This window comes from Pelobates fuscus, chromosome 11, assembly GCF_036172605.1.
Source record: "Pelobates fuscus isolate aPelFus1 chromosome 11, aPelFus1.pri, whole genome shotgun sequence".
Lineage (NCBI taxonomy): Eukaryota > Metazoa > Chordata > Amphibia > Anura > Pelobatidae > Pelobates > Pelobates fuscus.
In genome coordinates this window covers 36092253-36112380 of record NC_086327.1, presented here as the reverse complement: position 1 = coordinate 36112380, position 20128 = coordinate 36092253, and the positions used below count along the sequence as shown (strand labels likewise).

Below are 20128 nucleotides of genomic sequence, written 5' to 3'. Positions count from 1 at the left end.
TAGTTACCTGCACTTCCGGTTCGTCGTTCCCGCCAAGTCCTGTCCTTAAGCAGTCTCCAGCAAGCAGTTCGTCGCCAGCAGCTCCTGCCTCCGTCTTCCGTGTCCGTCCACCAGCTTCTACCCGACTTCGCCACTTGCTACCCAGCTTCCGGTCACGAGACCGGCACGTCCACGTAAGCATAAACGTGGGAAATGGCGTTTGTCTATTTCCCACGTTCGGGCCTAAAAACGCGGGGATAGGCTCCTTTCATTACTTACCCATTCGTGCTCTTACTCCGTTCGTGTACTTCTGCGTTCGTGCGGCTAACAGCCGACCACAGAGTACACACTCCTGTCCTTTACATTTTCATATAAACTAACTACCGACCGCACTAAACAAACTTACATTCGACTATTTCATCCATTCGTTTGGTCAAAAGTCCTTATATACTGGTTCCTTACACTTAGACTGCATATGTTTTGGGGTTTTACTACTTATATTTTTCTTCCAACAAAAGCTCCAAGAAGAGGTACCCAGTATCCAGCATTTATGTAACAGGTAAGAAGGTTTACCATTTTACGTTCTCCCTTGAGGCCTCATTCAGCCTCCACGGCCTCATACAGCCCTCCACCTCCCAAAGTGAGTTCTAAACTTCAAACAAGCCAGATCTGAGATTCCTCACGGCAAGTAAACATCAATCACACAAACCTACACCACCTTGCTACTAATACTTTTCTTCAAACAAAGCTCCAATAAGAGGTGCCCAGTATCCCGCTTTTCAGTAACAGGTAAGAAGGTTTACCATTTTTTCCTTGAGGCCTCATTAAGCCTCCACGGCCTAATACAGCCCTCTCAAGGTGGGTTCTAAACTTCGAGACGTACCTGGTCCAAGATTCCTCACAAACGTCAACAACAATCTCATAATCATAATCCACCGTATTACTACTATATTTAACGGTACATGTTTTGTCATCCAATTCTACATATCATTACTTAGACCTGTGTCATTACCGCAACTCACCAAGTCCTAAGCCATCGACAACCTACAGGCTACTTGGTTCACTGCTTTGCAGTATCAGGTATTGGTAATCTTACTCACTACGATTATGTTTCTCCTTAAGGCCTCACTTCACCTTCGTATCATTCAAAAAATTCACATTGTGGGACCCCAGGGGCTTGTCTCTAATTGACAGACCAACGTTCAGGTCCCTCAACTTACCCGAGTTCTTACGTTATGGTATATCTGATACACACATAACCATACGTTCAACATTTTTACACTCATTATACCAGTGGCACGCCTCAGGCCCACTAGCATCTTTTTCCCTAAGGTTTCCCGGACCGGGCCCGTTCCCTGCAGAAGCAAGAATATATGGTAATCTTCCTGCGCATCGAAGAAAGAGGACAAACACTCAAGGTTTAAGTATCTACATACATTATATCACACAATTCTAAGAGACAAGCCCCATCAGGCTAGAGAACTGGCATTGAGGCTTAGGCACTGGCCTTAGCTATCCTACATAATACTATGGTCCCGCGAGGTCTACACACCACCTCATACATGGAGGTTTCAGCCCCACAACCAAATCATAGTTAGCCACCTCGCTCGCCCTTCTTTAGGGCTGCAGTTAGGGCCTCCCAAGTCACAGCCACACGTTTTGAATCTCTTACAGTCACCGAGAGGCCGACATCCTGCCACCACGTTCTAGTGGCCACAAAATTCCCTCGGCCCAAATAATAGGTAGAGCCTCTCTCCGCCACTTGGCACTAGCAGGGCCTCACCTGTCACTTGGTTCTAGGTAAATTCTTCGCCTCGGCACTAGCTAGCAGGTCAGTTCTCCGATGGTCACATCCACACCTCTAAGACACATTACTTATCCAAATCATTATTTTTTTTTCAGAATGTCACAAGTATCCATCCCAATAATCGGTCTGCTGTTGTACGAAATACCCAGCACGCCAGTCTGGCCTGGGTCTCCAAAGGAATCCCTCACCCCTTCCACCCTCAGTTGCCTGGGATTCTGGTACATTCCAAAAATATCAGCAGAGCTCAGACACAGGGGTATCCCCTCCCCAGCCACTGCCAGTAAGGCAGAACTACACAAGCTCACGACGGTACAGACCAACGTTCCCAAGCTCGGCTCTAGTTCACAAAGGTCATCAGCTTTCTCCTCAGATTCCAATCAGGAGACCCCGGTCACTATCCTGGCCAGCCTCCAAATGATTAACAGGCTGATAAATGGAATCGGCTATAGCCACACCAGGTGTCTCTCTAAGCCCGGCTTGCCCACACCTGGCGATCTCTTATACAGTCTGGCTTACCCCTCATTTCCATCCCTGCCCCCACCACCCACTATCACTACTCTCTCCGTCTCACCGGCCCACTCTGTTCCAATTTCCATGGAGAAGGTAATTCTCGATGGAAAGGACGTTAAACTAACATCACTACTTAACTTCACAAGACACCCTTCAGTACTAAGGTTACATTCACGGTGACATTTCAGTAGTCCTAAACATGTTTATCATTGCCTCTCGCATAGAGTCAGCCACTTCCATTTCTCACCACTCATTCACCCCATGCACTAGTCAGGGCTGACCATTTCAATTATGGGGAAGGCTCGGGTCCACTATTCTTTGATATGGGGGTATGCTATTTCACAACATGCAGGGTTTTGCACATCTGCTCCAGAACCCACACCTAATCCACATATGCAGACCGTCTGTCAACTAAGATACGCCCAACTAAGGTTAACATTGATATCCTGGAAAACTATCTGCATTTACACCCAGCTAGGCATCTGATAGATTCTGGTGTTGGGTTTCTCACAGGCGTTCACACGGGCCTTATAGCCATTCCCACATGTATGCTCTAACCTATTATCTGCACCCATTGACCCTCTTACGGTGGACCACCTTCTGTCCACAGCAGTCATATGCTGGTTTCACGATCGCCTGCTTCGGTCTTCACACTTCTCATCTTGGCGTACCATTCCCATCGAGGTAGCCATTCACAATACCCTATAATAGTCTGATCATAGACCTCTTCCGCACCACACTCTACATTCATTCCCAGCATCAACTCCCTCATTCCCACTATGAAGTTCTCACTGCACTACGAAAATCAACCATGCCATACAAGCTATCACTTCAGCAAGTAGTAAGGCTTGGTTGAGCAAGACAGACTTATCCAACGCCTTTAATCTACTACCTATTCACCCTTCACTATGGCACCTGGCCTACATTCGGGCGACCATCCTTACAAACCATTTTGTGGCTAATTTACAGGCTGACGTGGCTGGCAGCAACCTCTCCGCTCTTTTTAGTCTGCCTTTACAGTCCAATGGTCCACAACACAGCCGCTCTTTCACACTCAGTTCAAGGTCTTTTTTCATGACCCACTACGTACCATCCAGGATACCACCTTTCCATGAGCTAATTTTGGACTGAGCACACAATTACACCTCGTGCAGTTTCGCACGCTTCACGCAATTTCACGACTACTCTATCACTCACGTTAGGGCTTTGTATATTGTACCATGTCACAAGTAGTGTTTGCTTGATTCATGACACTTGCAGTTAAACTATTGTACTTTTTGCCTCTTCCTCTAAAACTACAAATCAAGCATCTTATTAATGCCTCCTATGCTGTCACTCCATTTTTTACGTATCCAAGGTCAGCCACACACTATCAGTACTGATCAATTACTTCACGTCTAAACCTTCCATTAAGGTAAGCTACATCTTGGCTTCCTTCGCTGGTCTCTCTTTTTCGCAAAAGCACTGCATCAGCAACTTCAAGCTCTTACACCCCAGTCTACATCACTAAGTGATGGAGCCACAGGTAATCCTCAGCTCAGTTACATATATACCTCAATCAGAGTAAAACTCCTTACAAGCTTTCAGTACACAAGCTGTATAAACTTGCAATAAAGTGTGTTTTTCTTTGAATACTCTTTTGCCCTCTTTTACAGGCCTACTCGTCCGTTGGTTTTCTGCACACCTCAACCAACTTTGCTTCTCTTTCTACATTCCATTACGCATTAGATAAATTCCGAGCACAAGTTGGAAGGCCATTTGGCTTGAATTTGTGGGAGGCGTTATGATCCTATATAAACCCTACCCCCCTACTTACCTTTGTCATGCAAGCTGTTTGTCCCCACCCACCTACACCCATATATATTAGCAATTCACCTTTGTGGGTCCTCTTTTACAGGCCTACTCGTACGTTGGTTTCGGCACACCCCAACCAACTTTGCTTCTCCTTCTACATTCCATTACGCATTAGATAAATTCCAAGCACAAATATATATATCAGTTAGTCAGTATGTATGAATCTGTGTGTATGTCAGAAAAACAATATATATTTTTTTTGTTTGTTTTGTTTTGTTAATATAAATATATTGCTTTGTTTTTTTTTCCTTTTAGACCTGCCTCTCGCTCGTATGTAGGTGCACCCTCTCCATATAGTTGCCAACATCAAAATGTTTTTTTCCAGGGACACTTTGAGACACACGCGCATACAGATGTAGACGTAAACACATTCAAAGAGACACGCCACACTGGCCAACCACATACACATAAACTGACAAACAGATGCATACAGTACCACACACTGATGCCCACAAAGACGCACACACAGATGCGTGAAACACTGACATGCATACAGATTTATATATACTGACAAACTATGTGATGTGATAGGTATGATACAGCAGAGACTGTTTTTGTGATTATATGGCATGGTAAAGACTGCTGAGAACGGATAAACCAAGGTGGAACGCATAGATGCGCCCCAGCATACGAGAACCGTAACTAAGATACATGCGTTCCACTGTTGGAACGCAAATGCCGAAAACGGAAGCACCTCCTAACCATCGATTCAGTGCATCCCACCGATGGAACGCAACAATCCCAGAAGCGGAAATGCCGCGGCTAATCACCCGAGGTGAAAAGGGTGCTAAATACAAGCCTTATAAATGGACATTCACAGAAAGTAACCACAGCAACTGAGGAAGCATCTAAACGAGGCGAAACGCATTTTGCTACCAGAGACTATCTCTACAAGCCTACTTTCAACTGTAAGGTCTTGTTTTTACTTTTCTATTTATACTAATTGTGCACTTATCTTAATAAAGCACTTCATATTTTCATACTTACCCTTGAGATGACCTTGCACTATTTACAACCTCCTGGCAGTATAAAGAAGGAAGTGGGAACCTTAATCCCACAACGCTGGAACATTGAGCCTTTTTCACAGGCTCCAGATTTGTGAGTGAGATTTCACCCATTTCTCTGCACTTTGTATATTACCCAGACAATATTGCACTATTATGTGTTTTTTCTGTTTTATCTCTAGGCAATACTACCATTTGTTTTAAATAAGAAGATACTCCACCTTATACTGTATGTAAATTATGTTTTATGTGAGGGTAAAGGGTACTCACTAAGGTGTTTTTGAGCATCTCTTATTTATATCTTTCTTTGTGTGTGTTTCACTGGTAATACTGTACTTCATTTTATTTTTATATATATATATATATATATATATATATATATATATATATATATATATATATATATATATATATATATATATATATACACAGAAATAAATAAAACAAATATGTTTGGCCACCTTCCTGTGGGTCTTACAAGGATTACAGTTGCTGAGTGTGTGCATGTATGGATCAGTGAGAGTATGTGTGGGTCAGTGAGAGCACGCTTAAAAGGATGAAAATGTTTAATTAAAAATATAGTATCACTCAATTCATGTGATTTGTAGTTATATCCATATATGTGTATGAACAGAGGGTCTAACGCCACTGACTGAGTGACAGGCGTTCCTCTTGGTCCCTGTCACTGTGTTATTTCTCAGCAGTCTCTTGCTGGGGGAGTAAAGGATGCAATGACGCCAGTGTGCTGATAGTGAAGCCAGCATGTTAGTATCAGCACAGGGGATTGTCAGAGTTAGGGAAATGATCCCAAGCAGGGCCAATCACTCCACACTCACATACACAATCACACTCCACCAGCTCCACGCATACATATCACACTCAGCCAACCAATAAAATCCCACTCAGCCAAGCCCCATACAGAATCACACTCAGCCAACACCTGCATAATAACACTCAACCATCACACACATCACACTCATGTGTATTAATTAGGGGGAGCAAGGAGGGGCGATAAGGGGTGATTCTTGCTCCGGGCAATGTGATTCCTAGTTACGCCTCTGTTGAATTGGAAGAATTCTCCAAGTCAGCTACGCTTTGTTTGAAATGGACTAACATTTGAAATTCACTTTGAACTCATTTTGAATTCCTGACAATTCTCATTTTATAACTAACTATGTGTGTATGGGAAGAGAGAGAGAGAGAGAGAGAGAGAGAGAGAGAGAGAGAGAGAGAGAGAGAGAGAGAGAAAGCTTATGGCCTCCAAGACTAACCCCTACCTCACATACCTGTCTCTTGCCCTCTCCTAAAGGGCAGCCCACCTTATTTGATTGCAAATTCCTGTCCTAATGTGTTTTACACCCCACCTCCTATAGAATGTAAGCTCAATTGGGCAGGGTCCTTTTCAACCTATTGTTCCTGTAAGTTTATTTGTAATTGTCCTATTTATAGTTAAATCCCCTCTCTGTGTGTGTGTGTAGTTTATTATGAGAAATAGATCAAGATATAAGAAGATCAGAAAAAGAAAGTAAAAATAAAAGGCAGGTGAGAGGGAGAGAGGAAAGACAGGGTGGACATACATAATTAAAATAGATATAAAGATAGAGAGATAATTGAAAACATGAAGGTATGGAGACAGAGACCTTTACATTTCCTCGAGCAATCCCTTATAGATAGAAATCAGCCATAGGAGGGGCAGTGAGCTAGGGAGTGGCAGATTAAGCTTAAGCAACATGTATGTCACACTGGGAGGGGGGGGGGGGGGGGTTGTGACATGGGTTAGGGGTGTTTGAGAAGTAGGAGGCAACTGATCAAAAACCTTGATGTCCCCTCCCAGACATTCCTCAGTGAATCCCTATAATAACACACTGACTAGCTGACTCCTCACACAAACATCTTCACACTGATAGGCATCTTCATCACAAGTAAGTGTCAGCTCTTGTGGTCACTGAATTCTCCCTCTGCTCTGTTTGTACATCCCTTCATCTCTACTGGCTATCGCTGGGGATTCTAACGGGAGTCATAGAGACTTATACATTGTTGCATTCTCTCTCTGTTATCCCTGCTCCCTCTCTATGTTTGGAGGTGCACTCGCTGTGGCAGAGGGAGCTCTCTCTGTATTCTCAGTTTCTAACAAAAGAGGATTGGATATGTCCCCTGTTGAACCACGGCTCTCCTCACACTTTCTCCAACGGCTTGAACATTTGTAACCCAGCTTTTTCGGAGTTGATCCTGTTTACTGGTCTGTTTTTGTTGTTGTTGGTGAAAGTAGAATCTCACCTGTCTCTGTGTCATGTGCCCTGATGACTCCTATTGTCACCAGGATGCCTGTGTGGTGGAGAGCTGCTGATAATGGGTTAACAGGATGACGATCTGTGGATACAGTTGGAATATTTCACAGAAATTTGCTACATCCAGTTAAAGTATAATTTGTCTTATTTTCATTAATTTCCTGTTGACAAAATATTAACTACTGGAGTTAATATATGTAAGTTATAAATTAATGCATGAGGAAACATTATCCATTCAATACCATTGTTAACTGCTTTCCCCCTTATTCTGTAAAATCAAGTAAATTTTTTTAGAAAAGGTGAAGACAGCACCTTAAGACAAAGAGGAATTTGTTGGGGTATGTGAATGCCATATAACTTTATTGAAATGTTTAATTTTTTTTCCCCTTAAATTTCGTCTTTCAGTTAATTCATGTTAATATGTATGTTATTATGAGTTAGTGTTGCCAGATCTTTTCCTGGACACACAGAGATGGGCGACACATTAAATGTTCTGCCCTAGAGTATGTCGAAACCAGAGTGTGCTTTCATCAAGCGAAACTCCTACAAATTTCAAATTCTGCCCATTACAAGCCAGCCCTTTTCATGCTCTGCCCTTCAGGATTAAATGATTAGTTGACATGGCAACGCCATTATGAGTGCTTAGTTGAGAACCCTTTGCTATTCTATATCCAATGTTACATATCTGGGTCTACTTTATTGGAAAAAAAATACTGAGAAAATTTGCTAAAAGAAGGATTTTCCTACTTTTTACAGAAAAATAACTGTACACTGCTTTGCAATGTGCTACTTGAAGTCTCATTCAAATTTAGTTATATATCTAGATAACAATTTTTTTTTTTTTTTTCATAATATTTAGTGTTCTGTGAAATCACATATGTTACAGATTTATTCATCTTTGGAGATCTTTTATACTGATCCAGAATCCCCCCCCAAACCAGTTCTAGCAAATTCTTATTTCCTATTACATGATAGACGGATTGAATTGTGAACTTTTTTTTTTTCTTTAGGAAAAGTGATATTAAAAAAAAAACCTTTTTTGCATTACTAAAAAAAAAAATAGATTGTTATTAACCTGCATTACTGTCTTTGCATTGGCGTGGTGATAGTTTGTCTTATTAAAATATTTTTCCAGGGACAAAAGACTGATATTATTAATTTTCATTTATGTTCTTTTTTTTTTTTTTTTTTTTTACTTTATCTCCTGGTACAGATTGTACCTCTTGCATTCTTTTGAGACATATTTAATTAGCAAATTTAACTATTTATTTCCTGTCTGACGCACACCCCCCCCCCTCCCCCCCACCCCTTTCTACTCTGCAACCACTTTTCCTGGAATGTGTACTTACTGGTAAACAACCTCAGACTGTACTTCTTGCGGATACAGTATTATCCCTAAAAAAGTGGCCCCTTCTGAAACTTAACCCTCATTACATTCCTAGTCATCTGCCATTAAGCTATTAACATACTCCCCTTTCCCTAATTGCCTTTGCATGAAGATTCAAACTTTGCAGATTAACAAAGGTTTTTTTTTGCTTGTGTTATTGGGGGGAGGAGGGGTTGTGTGTTTTTTACACTTATATTCAAATTGTGACTGCTCTACTTATGTCTATAGTTATATATAAGATCTATCTACATTGATTGTATAATTTTGTTTTGGATCTTCACACACACCAATTGTGACTATTTGTATTATTTATTTATATGTTTTTCTTTATGCAGCAATATGCAGTATCTTCCATTGTAACGTAGAGTGAATTATCCAAATTGTTTATAATGATACAGTGGGAGGTTTTGTGTGTTATTTGTGTGTGTGTGTGTGTGTGTGTGTGTGTATGTAAACAAATTCCTATTTAATTGATTTCTTAGAACAAAAAATAAATTCAAGACAGACGGGGATATACACACACCCACCCTCCCACCCCCATATATATGCATAGGCTGCATCTACATAGGAAGCAGAGGGAGGAGGTAGACGTATCCATGCTCTGATAATTTTGTGTGAGATGGAAAGACTCCCACCAGTTTCGCAGCTTTTGGTTAAGTTTCCTGAGACTGGGCACAAACACAGGGCTATTCGCCAAAACGAGAATTCAAGGTGAATTCCACATTGAAGGACAAATTCATTTATCCAGAGAAATTCTCTAAATCAGCTTTCATTTCAGCTACACCCACACACACATAAACACACAAACACATTCATCATAGAGGTTCGCACAGTGATAACATCTTTATCTTAGTATCAAGAAAATTGATGTGGAGGGCAAGTAGCGAGTAGTTTTGCAGCTACAAGCTAGGTTTCGAGGTGCAGCATCCATACAGCCTGGGAATCTTGTCACTGCCCCCTGTAATAGTCTATGTGCCTTTGTCAATGCCCAGCTGTACTGCCTGTGATTTATTCAGTAGTCCAGCCTTTTAAGTCTGTTAGACACAAAGATGGCAGAGACATCAGGTGCTGAGTTCTATGTGCTGTTCAAGCAGTAGCCCTGCCTCCTCACTCATTGTATATATGTATGTGTGTGTGAGAAGAGGACGTGGACATCAGCTGCCGAGTTCTTTGTGCCGTGCCAGCTGTAGAACCTCCCCACTCAGGGGCGGACTGACCAGTCGGGCACTTCGGACATGGTCCGAGGGCCCGGCTGGGAGGGGGGCCCGCCGCCAGAGCCGCCATCAGGGGGCCCGGCGGCAGGGCCGGATTGCCCCACCGCGGCCTCGGCATCTGTGCATGTAAGTGCCACCGGGTGGCCGGTCCGGTGGCACACTGAAGGGGCCGGGTACATGCTGGAGCCGTCGGGCCGGGTGGCAGCCTCGCCGGTCCGGCGGCACTCCTGTCAGGCTGTCAGTAACGCTGAGGACGGAAGGAGGGGAGGAGCATGTCTCTCTCACATGCTCCTTTGCGGTTCCCACAATTCCCAGCACAGGATGTGGGAACCGCAAAGGAGCATGTGAGAGAGACATGCTCCTCCCCTCCTTCCGTCCTCAGCGTTACTGACAGCCTGACAGGAGTGCCGCCGGACCGGCGAGGCTGCCACCCGGCCCGGCGGCTCCAGCATGTACCCGGCCCCTTCAGTCTTCTCTTGGTAAATGGGAGGGGGAAAAATAAAACAGAGAGGGGGAAAAGATAGAGGCAGGGGAAGAAACAGACAGTGGGAAAATAGAGAGACAGGGGGAGGGGAAGGAAAGAGACAGAGGGGGGGAGAGAGTGACACAGGGAAAGGAGGGAGAAATAGATAGGGGGGGAGAGTGAGACACAGGGGGAGAAAGAAGGGGAATAGAGAGATGGTGGAGGGGGGAGAAAGAGACAGAGGGGAAGAGAGATGTGGGGTAGGGAGAGACACACAGGGAAAGGGGGGAGAAAGAGACAGGGGACGAGAGATGTGGGGTAGAGAGAGACACAGGGAAAGGGGGGAGAAAAAGACAGGGGATGAGAGATGTGGGGTAGAGAGAGCCACAGGGAAAGGGGGGAGAAAGAGACAGAGGGGAAGAGATATGTGGGGTAGAGAGAGACACAGGGAAAGGGGGAGAAAGAGACAGGGGACGAGAGATGTGGGGTAGAGAGAGACACAGGGAAAGGGGGGAGAAAGAGACAGGGGACGAGAGATGTGGGGTAGAGAGAGACACAGGGAAAGGGGGGAGAAAGAGACAGGGGACGAGAGATGTGGGGTAGAGAGAGACACAGGGAAAGGGGGAGAAAGAGACAGAGGGGACGAGAGATGTGGGGTAGAGAGAGACACAGGGAAAGGGGGAGAAAGAGAGAGGGGATGAGAGATGTGGGGTAGAGAGAGACACAGGGAAAGGGGGGGAGAAAGAGACAGAGGGGACGAGAGATGTGGGGTAGAGAGAGACACAGGGAAAGGGAGGAGAAAGAGACAGAGGGGACTAGAGATGTGGGGTAGAGAGAGACACAGGGAAAGGGGGGAGAAAGAGACAGAGGGGACGAGAGACACAGGGAGAAAGGAGAGAGACCCACAAGGGGAGGGGGAGAAAGAGGCAGAGGGGGAAGAGAGACTGGGAAGGAGAGGGGAGACATGGACACAGAGGAGCAGTGAGGGGGAGAAAGAAACATACAGAGGGACTGGGGGAGACAAAAAGGCACACAGTAGGGCTGTATATATAATTGGTGGATCGCCCCAGCCGATCTCTCTCCCCGGTCTGCAGGCACCGTGCGGGCAGCTGGCAGGGAGGGAAGAAGAGAGGACCCGGGAGCTTAGCCTGCAGCTTCTCTGGGTCCTTCTCACGCAAGCACAGAGCGTTGCCGCAGTTACCACGGCAACGCTCCGGCTCTCGCAAGAGTGAACTCTAGCCCTGGAGCTACGGGCTAGAGTTCACTCTCAACACTGCGACCACCAGGGATTCCTGGTGGTCGTAGTAGTGAGAGTGAACTCTAGCCCCATACAAACACTGCCCCCCCACACACACACCATACACATTCACTCACTGCCCCCCATACACACACACTGTCCCCACACACACCCTACACATTTACACACATTGCCTCACACACACACATACACAGACCCCCATACACAGACCCCCATACTAACATTGCCACACACACCCTATATGTTCACACACACACACACACACACACACTGAACCTTTCACACACACTGCACCCCTCACACATTGCACCACTGCTCCTATACCCTACTACAGCCCCATATCCCAGCAGACCCCAGGTAAGTTTTCAAACTGTTCTTAAACGGTTTGACTACTTACTCTGGGAGGGGGTCCTGGCCCTCCTGGCACCATAACCACTACACAGAGCAGCAGTGGTTATTGTGCATGGATTATTTCTTTAAATAATCTACAAGTGCCCCCGTAGCCAGCCAGCCAGCCCACAAGCCAACCAAGCCACCAGTTAGCCAGCCCACAGGCCAGCCAGGCCAGCAGCCAGCCACAGGCCAGTAGCCAGCCCACAGACTTACAACAAGCCACAGGCTTACAGCCAGCAAGCCCACAGCCTGCCGGCAGTAGCCAGCAAGCCCACAGCCTGCCGGCAGTAGCCAGCAAGCCCACAGCCTGCCGGGAAGCCACAGCCTGCCAGCCGCAGCCAGCAAGCCCACAGCCTTCCAGCAACGGTAATTAAGGTAGGAGGAGCCAACTTGGCCTAGGTATCAGCAAGCTATGTTGTGTTGCTATATTGTAAATAGGAACCAGAGTGTTGGAGAGACCCCCCTCCAGGCCCCCATTAGACTCCATTGTAGTCTCTAATGGGGCTCGAGTAGATTCTTTCTAACACTCTCTAAATAACACTGAGATAGCCTCTGCTAGAAAGACCCCCCTTCCATGGCCCATTAGCCCTCAATTGTAGTCTCTACTGGGGCCTTGAGGGGATTATTGCACTTTTGTTCCTTGTGTCTAAAGATTGTGTAGGGTGTGGCTGGAGGCGGGACAAGGGTGGGGCTTGCTACGGAGCATGGGTGGGGCCTGTAAGGGGGCCCTTGATTTATTTTGCCCGTGGGCCCTGAGGGTTCTCAGTCCGCCCCTGTCCCCACTCACTGCACGCGTGTGTGGGTGAGGGCGTGGGTGAGAAGGTGGGGGCATTGATATAATGTAATCTGCAGAGTTCTCTGGGCTAAAAGCTAAAAGCCCTTCTCACTACCCTGGTAGTTCTTGAGGGTTATCCCCTACCTATTGAGTGCCTGTTTAAGGCTTCCTTTCCTCTCCTTTTTTGTCTACTAAAAGCCCTTTACATTCACAAAAAATACCATCTTACTAATTTACAAACTCGAGTCAGAGATTTCTTACAGTTTGGCTATTTAGCCCTTACTTTTTATATTTACATTGGTTTCTGTATCACCATTTAGTGAAGAAACCCCTAAGAGATACTGTATTGCACAATTGGTATATATATCACATATAATATATTGTGTATTTTTGTCTGTGAAAAGCTGCATTTAGATTTTCTATTTTGGGGTCCTATGCCCACAATAGTATGACGGTTTTGTTTTCTTTTTATTATTTTCTGTCTCGTGCCTTAAACAATGCACGTATATTTCACCCAAGAAATGTCCCAAGTAAAGAATTTTACAATTTTTATTTTCGCTCCTTCATATTTCAATTACACCAGCTCCGTAAATGTCTTTTTTTTTTTTATGTCAGCGAGAGACATATTTTGCACATTAGATTATTTGATTTTTTTTTTTTTTTACTAAACATAAACTGAATAAACTAAAAACCAAAATGCAAGATTTAGGCAAAACAGCCAAGTTGCTACAGTAATTCTTACACATTTTGTCTTTTATGAAAATCCACATCCCTTCTATTAAAGGCTTACTTCAACCAAAAGACTAAAAAAGTATTTTAATAAGTAGAGTGACCTTTATTCGCTGGTTCCACTTATAGTGAACAGCTACTGTCAGATTTAACCACCTATATTAGTATACGAATTTGTAGTATTTGTTTTAATTTATAAAAATGTTTGTAAATGTTTATTTATCTGTCTTGGCAGGTCAAAATGTCTTACCCAATCAGCTCCCAGCCTCACGCAACTCAGGGCTATGCGACCAGCAGCCAGTGGAATTCCGAAGTGTTCGACTGCTTTGAAGACATGGGCATCTGTAAGTTCTACACAATAAGCTCATTATACTCTCCAGACTGGTGTGGTGCACTATATTGGATAAAGGGTTCATATAGTAGAACTTTTCTATAATTGTGGAGACTCACTGTATAGCGCTGTATCATAATTAAACATTGCTCTCATCTGTTCTAAAGTTGATATTCTAATGTGGTATATAAGCTTTCAGCTTGTATGTTACAGCACACCAGGAGGACCTCAGGTACCTGACAGTATCAAATTGTTACCATGGGACAGTGTAGTACCATGGTTATGGTACCTAGATAATCTCTTAAAGGATCACTATAGGGTCAGGAACACAAACATGTATTCCTGACCCTATAGTGTTAAAACTACCACCTACCCCCCTCTCCCCCCCGGCCCCTCATGCCTCCATAAATATAGCAAAATCTTACTGTATTTAAGCCTGAAGCTGTAGATCTGCATGTTGTTTGCCTCAGAAAAACAAACTGTCTGCTGACATCATCAGAAGTGGTAGCCTGATCCAATCACAATGCTTCTCCATAGGATTGGCTGAGACTGACAAAGAGGGGCAGAGCCAGCATGATTCAAACACAGCCCTGGCCAATCAGCATCTCCTCATAGAGATGAATTGAATCAATGAATCTCTATGAGGAAAGTTCCGTGTCTGCATGCAGAGGGAGGAGCTACTGAATGTTTGGATGCATTTTAGGCAGCCATGGCCCAGGAAGGATCTCTAACAGCCATCTGAGGAGTGGCCAGTGAAGTTATCACTAGGCTGTAATGTAAACACTGCTTTTTCTCTGAAAAGACTGTTTACAGCAAAAGGCCTGAAGGTAATGATTCTACTCACCAGAACAAATTCAATAAGCTGTAGTTGTTCTGGTGACTTTAGTGTCCCTTTAAAACATCATCTGACCTAAATAGGTCTACTACTCATGATCAATGTATATTTTTAGCCACCAAATTTACCGCTTGTTCAGTAGCCTTACCATGAATATTTGTGTTCTCATTTGCTAAGCTTGCTCTTGTCTTCTCTCTCTCTCAGGTCTTTGTGGAACATTTGTCCCCTGTATCTTGGCTTGTAAGGTAGCCTCAGATTTTGGCGAGTGCTGCTGTCTACCTTGCCTTGGAGGCACCGTGCTGGCCATGCGTACCGGCATCCGAGAACGTCATCGCATTCCGGTATTTATTTTATCTATATTACACCTTCTCCAGGAATTTACATATGAAATATTTTTTATTGCTATCTTTGTATTTTCTATATGATGCAGAATAGATGCTCTGATGGAATAATGTGCAAGTATGTGTATCAATAATCCTCTTAAATTGTAAAGAAAAAAAAGTAGCAACTCACAGACAATATAATAAACTCAAATATATATATATTTTTTTAAATGCACCCTTAAAACCACTATGCTATTTACTGATTAATAATGCCACCATTTATCTGGTTTGTTAGGGAACCTTTTCGCTCGCTTGCAAAAGTGATTAAATCATATTTTCAATATTGTTGGTACAACTGTCAGCTTTGTGTAATAAATCAACCTGATATTGTTTCACTACTTACTAGGAACAGGGGTAGGCCACCTTTGGCACTCCAAATGTTGTGTACTATATCTCTCATTATGCTCTTACAGTCATAATGCTGGCAAAGCATCAGGGTAGATGTATACAACATCTGTAGTGCAGAAGATTGCCTACCCTTGTAATCACGGTATACTTCCTGGCAATTAACTCTATTATTTCCTGGACTTTCGTCCCTTTATTTTAAGCAGTTTATAAATGTACAATTATATTATTTAAGAAATACACGCTGGTAGACACACGTGTTTGAAGCAAAGCGCCTTCTACACCAGGACTTTAAAGACTTGCCTACAACTTGACTTTCACAATTTAGATTAGTCAAGTTCAAAAGTTCTCATTCTCAGTGTTGTAAATATATTAAATTACATAAAATATTGAATTAATTTATACATATTTGTCAAAAACATAAATATAACCTTTTAAGATAAATCATCATTAGATCGAAAAACATCCTAAGAATGCACATTTTCTCTTTATCTATACATACCAGAAAATACCCTGTTCTTTTATGGACCGGCTAACTCAAATACAAAATAGAACATGTAATGAGAAGCTATTTAACTATACAAAGACATTCTTTTGTCACCCAGGATTATGCACTAAATTCCAAACAGTGGAGAATTCAAATCTCAATGACGAAATGTAACAAAAAAGTACTATTCTGGAAAATCTTACCAATTCTGACTTTAATTTGCTACAATTTAGTATTTTAGTGAATCGACTCCACTGTAGATTGATATACCACCAAGTAACATGATTTCATTTTTTTCTTCTTTAATGGCATTATTTTCCTAATTGTTGCTTATTTTTGTATTACAGGGCACTATTTGCAATGACTGTGTATGCCTCACATTCTGCACCCCATGCACTCTCTGTCAGTTGGCCCGTGAGGTGAAAGCCAGGAAATAAAGAAAGCAACATTAGTGCTTGAGATGCAGACAGATATATTATAATTAGACATCCTATGGACAAATCTAAAGAATGTAAGAATTGAAGGAACAGAAGAGAAAAATCTTCCCGGACCAAAGATACATTTATTATAAAGAGTTAGCTTCTCTATGCAGCAAAAAACTATGTAATCAAGCATATTGCGAATATACTTTTTATATTTTTTAAGACTTTTTTTTAAACTATTACTAAGACTGGCTTACAGAGACATTTATAATGGGGGGGATTAGGGGTCTGAAACCCTTGATGCCAGGTTCTGTATCCCCCAATTTCTAGAGGTTAAAGATCTGTAGTACGATGCTAGTGATCTTGTTTTCTTTTTTACATCAGTCTGCTGATATAGCAGCCGCATGATAAAAAATGATCAGTAGTATAGCCCTACACCAGGCATAGGCAACCTTCGGCACTCCAGATGTTTTGGACTACACCTCCCATGATGCTTTGCTAGCACTACGGGTGTAAGAGCATTGTGAGGGATGTAGTCCACAAAATCTGGGGTGCCGAAGGATGCCTACCCCTGTCCTACACTAAGCAGCTAAAGAGAGGGGATTATCACCCCAGATGATCTTTAGGAGATGGATGTTGGAGAGAGAGGCTGCACTGTATGTCTTCTCCATGTTGTGTGCCTAGGTAAGATTGCATCAAATATCTGGCAATGCAGCATGTTTTTGTTTCCAGATATGTTTTTTTTTATTTTTATTATTAGCATACTGGCTTGCATAGTTGGCAAGGTTTTTGTAAAAGGACATGGCTTCTAGAATAGAACTTCATGGTATGGGTCATCAACTTTTGCTTTGTGCTGAAGCCCCAAGTGGTTCTGGAAGCTGGCACCATCCTTGCTATATCATATATAGAGCTAAATATATGAAATAAAGGGCATTTCAAGATTAAATGTGACAAGCAGAGGAAACCTGACAAATCAGGTTGCGAGGGCTTTTCTATCATATATAATGCATGTACAAACACCTACCTAGCAAACTGTTAATCTGTTACTAGTAAATGTAGGATTGAGCTGTATAGCACTGCTAAATGCTATTATAATGGATTCTGGCCAATAACAAGATCCATGAGTCTTGTCCAGCACACATCCTAACAGGAAGTCTACAGGGAACCTGGGATTACATCTAATTGCTGGACATCCTTGTCTGAAGAATCAACTTTCTGGTCCAGCTTATGTGCCATCCCGTCCATGCTGTTGTTTGGAGAACCTGTGAATGTTAGCACGATGGATACGATACATTGTTAATTTATCAGTCTTTGTGCTAAGTGTATTAATGTAATACTTGACTCATGACCCTTTTGCTTTAGCATGGAATCCTCCCAGGAGTCATATGATCTCCACCTACATTAGTTTTATATTTTTTTCATCCCAAAGAAAAAAAAAATAAAATCAGGTTCTATTATTTTCCTTTGACTTGCTTGTCTGAAAATTCTATTTTTTATTTTTTTTGTTAAAAAAAATCTAAGTGATCTGTGTTTGGGAAAACCAGTGGGGTTGCCACCACATACAGGCACTTTGTGCTGTGTTCCACAAAAAATCATGTGTCGTCATCATGTCTTTAATGGCTAAAGAGACTATGTTCTTGATTTTTCACACCTTACACATGGCTATTCTTTCCCTAAACCATTAACAGTACAGTTTGCTTTCCCAACTTTGCTCCATGCAGTCTAGAACTTTTTTATTTCCATTTTCGTTTATCCTCCTTATCCCATTGTCAGTCAATCAGTGCTATTCCATACAAACATGTGAGAGGGGTATTGAGCATAAATGTAGTGCCTTGCACACAATGCCACATGAATGAGCACACCGTAAAACGAATGTCATGACTACATGTGTGTGCTGTAGATTTCAATGCTCTCCTATGGAAGGCACTGGCATATTATTGGTGGCATTGAGATACCACCAGTATTGACTTCCGTGAAAGCTTACTGCATATTGTAACAACTTGTTAATTCCATTGTGGTCATTGTGGTCTGTTTCCTTTTAGTACCAGAATCTGAAAGTTGAGTTGCATCATGCAGGCTTTCAAGCTTGTTGACTTGTTGATTGCAAGCTAGTTAAGTTTTATTTTTTTTGCATAATTTCAGTGCATTTTGTACATAAGGAAGTGAAAGAGGAAAAGGGAGACTTACAGAATGAAGTGTTTTTTTTAAGATGGTGAATATGTCATGAAAATTGCAATGATGTCTCGTAAATAGCTGATGGCATTGCAATTTCTATGGTTTCACATGGAGTTGTTTTGCACTGGTCAAAACTTTTATATTTTCTGCAAATGCAGCTTCCACACCACATCTAGGAAATGTCATTTTGGATTAACTTTCCTGCAAGGGCAGAAAAAAACTATAGATAGATAGACAGATAGATAGATCGATAGATAGATAGATAGATAGACAGACAGACAGACAAATAGATAGACAGGCATGGAGACAGATAGATAGATAGATAGATAGATAGACAGACAGAGAGACAGACATGGAGAAAGATAGATAGATAGATAGATAGATAGATAGATAGATAGATAGATAGATAGACAGACAAATAGATAGACAGGCATGGAGACAGATAGATAGATAGATAGATAGATAGACAGACAGAGAGACAGACATGGAGAAAGATAGATAGATAGATAGACAGAGAGACAGAGAGACAGACATGGAGATAGATAGATAGACTGTCTTTGAGAATCATCCCAAGCCGGAGTAGAAGGGTGGTGCTACCATAATAAGCACACAAGCTTCAATACGGAGCCAGTGTTTCTATATACAGGCTCCTTAAAATGTGAGTGTCCAAATTCACTACGACATCACTGTTATTATTGCACTGCCACTTTATATACCATCTGCACTATCTTGTATTTTTTGTATATTTTTGACATGTACTGTTTATTTCATCATTGAACGGAATACTGTTTGGTAAGCCATATATGTCTTTGAGCGCTCCACTTATAGGTGTAGGTCTTTGTCACTTACACCGCACTATAGTTTACATATCTGTTTGGTGGAATTGAGGATATCTCCACACAAGTGTATAGAGCTACCTGTAAATCATTTCTCACTTTCTAAGCACTTTGTTGCACACATTTCTCCGTAAAAAGAGGTAACCTGTGATTGGTATTCATGGAGATAGATAGATAGATAGACATGGAGAGAGACAGATAAGGAACACGGAGGGGAGAGAGAGTGAGCAAACGGAGCAGGGAATGGGGAACATAAGGTCAACTGAGAGTGCCATGAAAAGAAAATAGGTAGAGAAATGAATGGAGAGTGACTTCTGAGATATGGTAGAGATAAAATGGATAAAGCATAAGAAATATAGGGGTGGAATGGATGGAGAGGCTTTACAACCAATGAAAAGAAAAAGCAAACACCGAAAAACTTAAAGCTATGTGACTGTCAGCAATGAACACATGGAGTCAAAGACATGTGCAAGGGATGCGATGACTGCCCAGACACCAAAATGGGGGTGAAACTTATGTTCTATTTCCTTCTATCTGTGCACTTGGCTTGAGATTTGCTATTTTTTAGGTTTTTGGAGAAAAATCCAAATTTGATGGCAGTTTGTCTCTGGATTAACACCCTAATATAATGTGCTTAAATATCATGGCCGTTG

General features: G+C 42.5%; 1 protein-coding gene across 1 annotated transcript; it reads left to right on the top strand.

Moving 5' to 3' along the window:
* The first annotated feature begins 6970 nt into the window (after positions 1 to 6970).
* Positions 6971 to 17932, top strand: LOC134577826 (cornifelin homolog B-like). The gene is made up of 4 exons (XM_063436723.1): positions 6971 to 7076; positions 13897 to 14005; positions 15032 to 15168; positions 16390 to 17932. The coding sequence occupies exons 2-4, from the start codon at positions 13903 to 13905 to the stop codon at positions 16477 to 16479; spliced, it is 330 nt and encodes a 109-aa protein (XP_063292793.1). The 5' UTR covers positions 6971 to 7076; positions 13897 to 13902; the 3' UTR covers positions 16480 to 17932.
* The last annotated feature ends 2196 nt before the right edge of the window (positions 17933 to 20128 follow it).

What these genes read in the sequence shown, in the direction of transcription:
- LOC134577826 (XM_063436723.1), top strand. Translation starts at nt 13,903, where the DNA reads ATGTCTTACCCAATCAGCTCCCAGCCTCACGCAACTCAGGGCTATGCG. An exon ending in CTTTGAAGACATGGGCATCT is followed by an intron (nt 14,006 to 15,031) that starts GTAAGTTCTACA and finishes TCTCTCTCTCAG; the next exon opens with GTCTTTGTGGAACATTTGTC. An exon ending in GAGAACGTCATCGCATTCCG is followed by an intron (nt 15,169 to 16,389) that starts GTATTTATTTTA and finishes TTTGTATTACAG; the next exon opens with GGCACTATTTGCAATGACTG.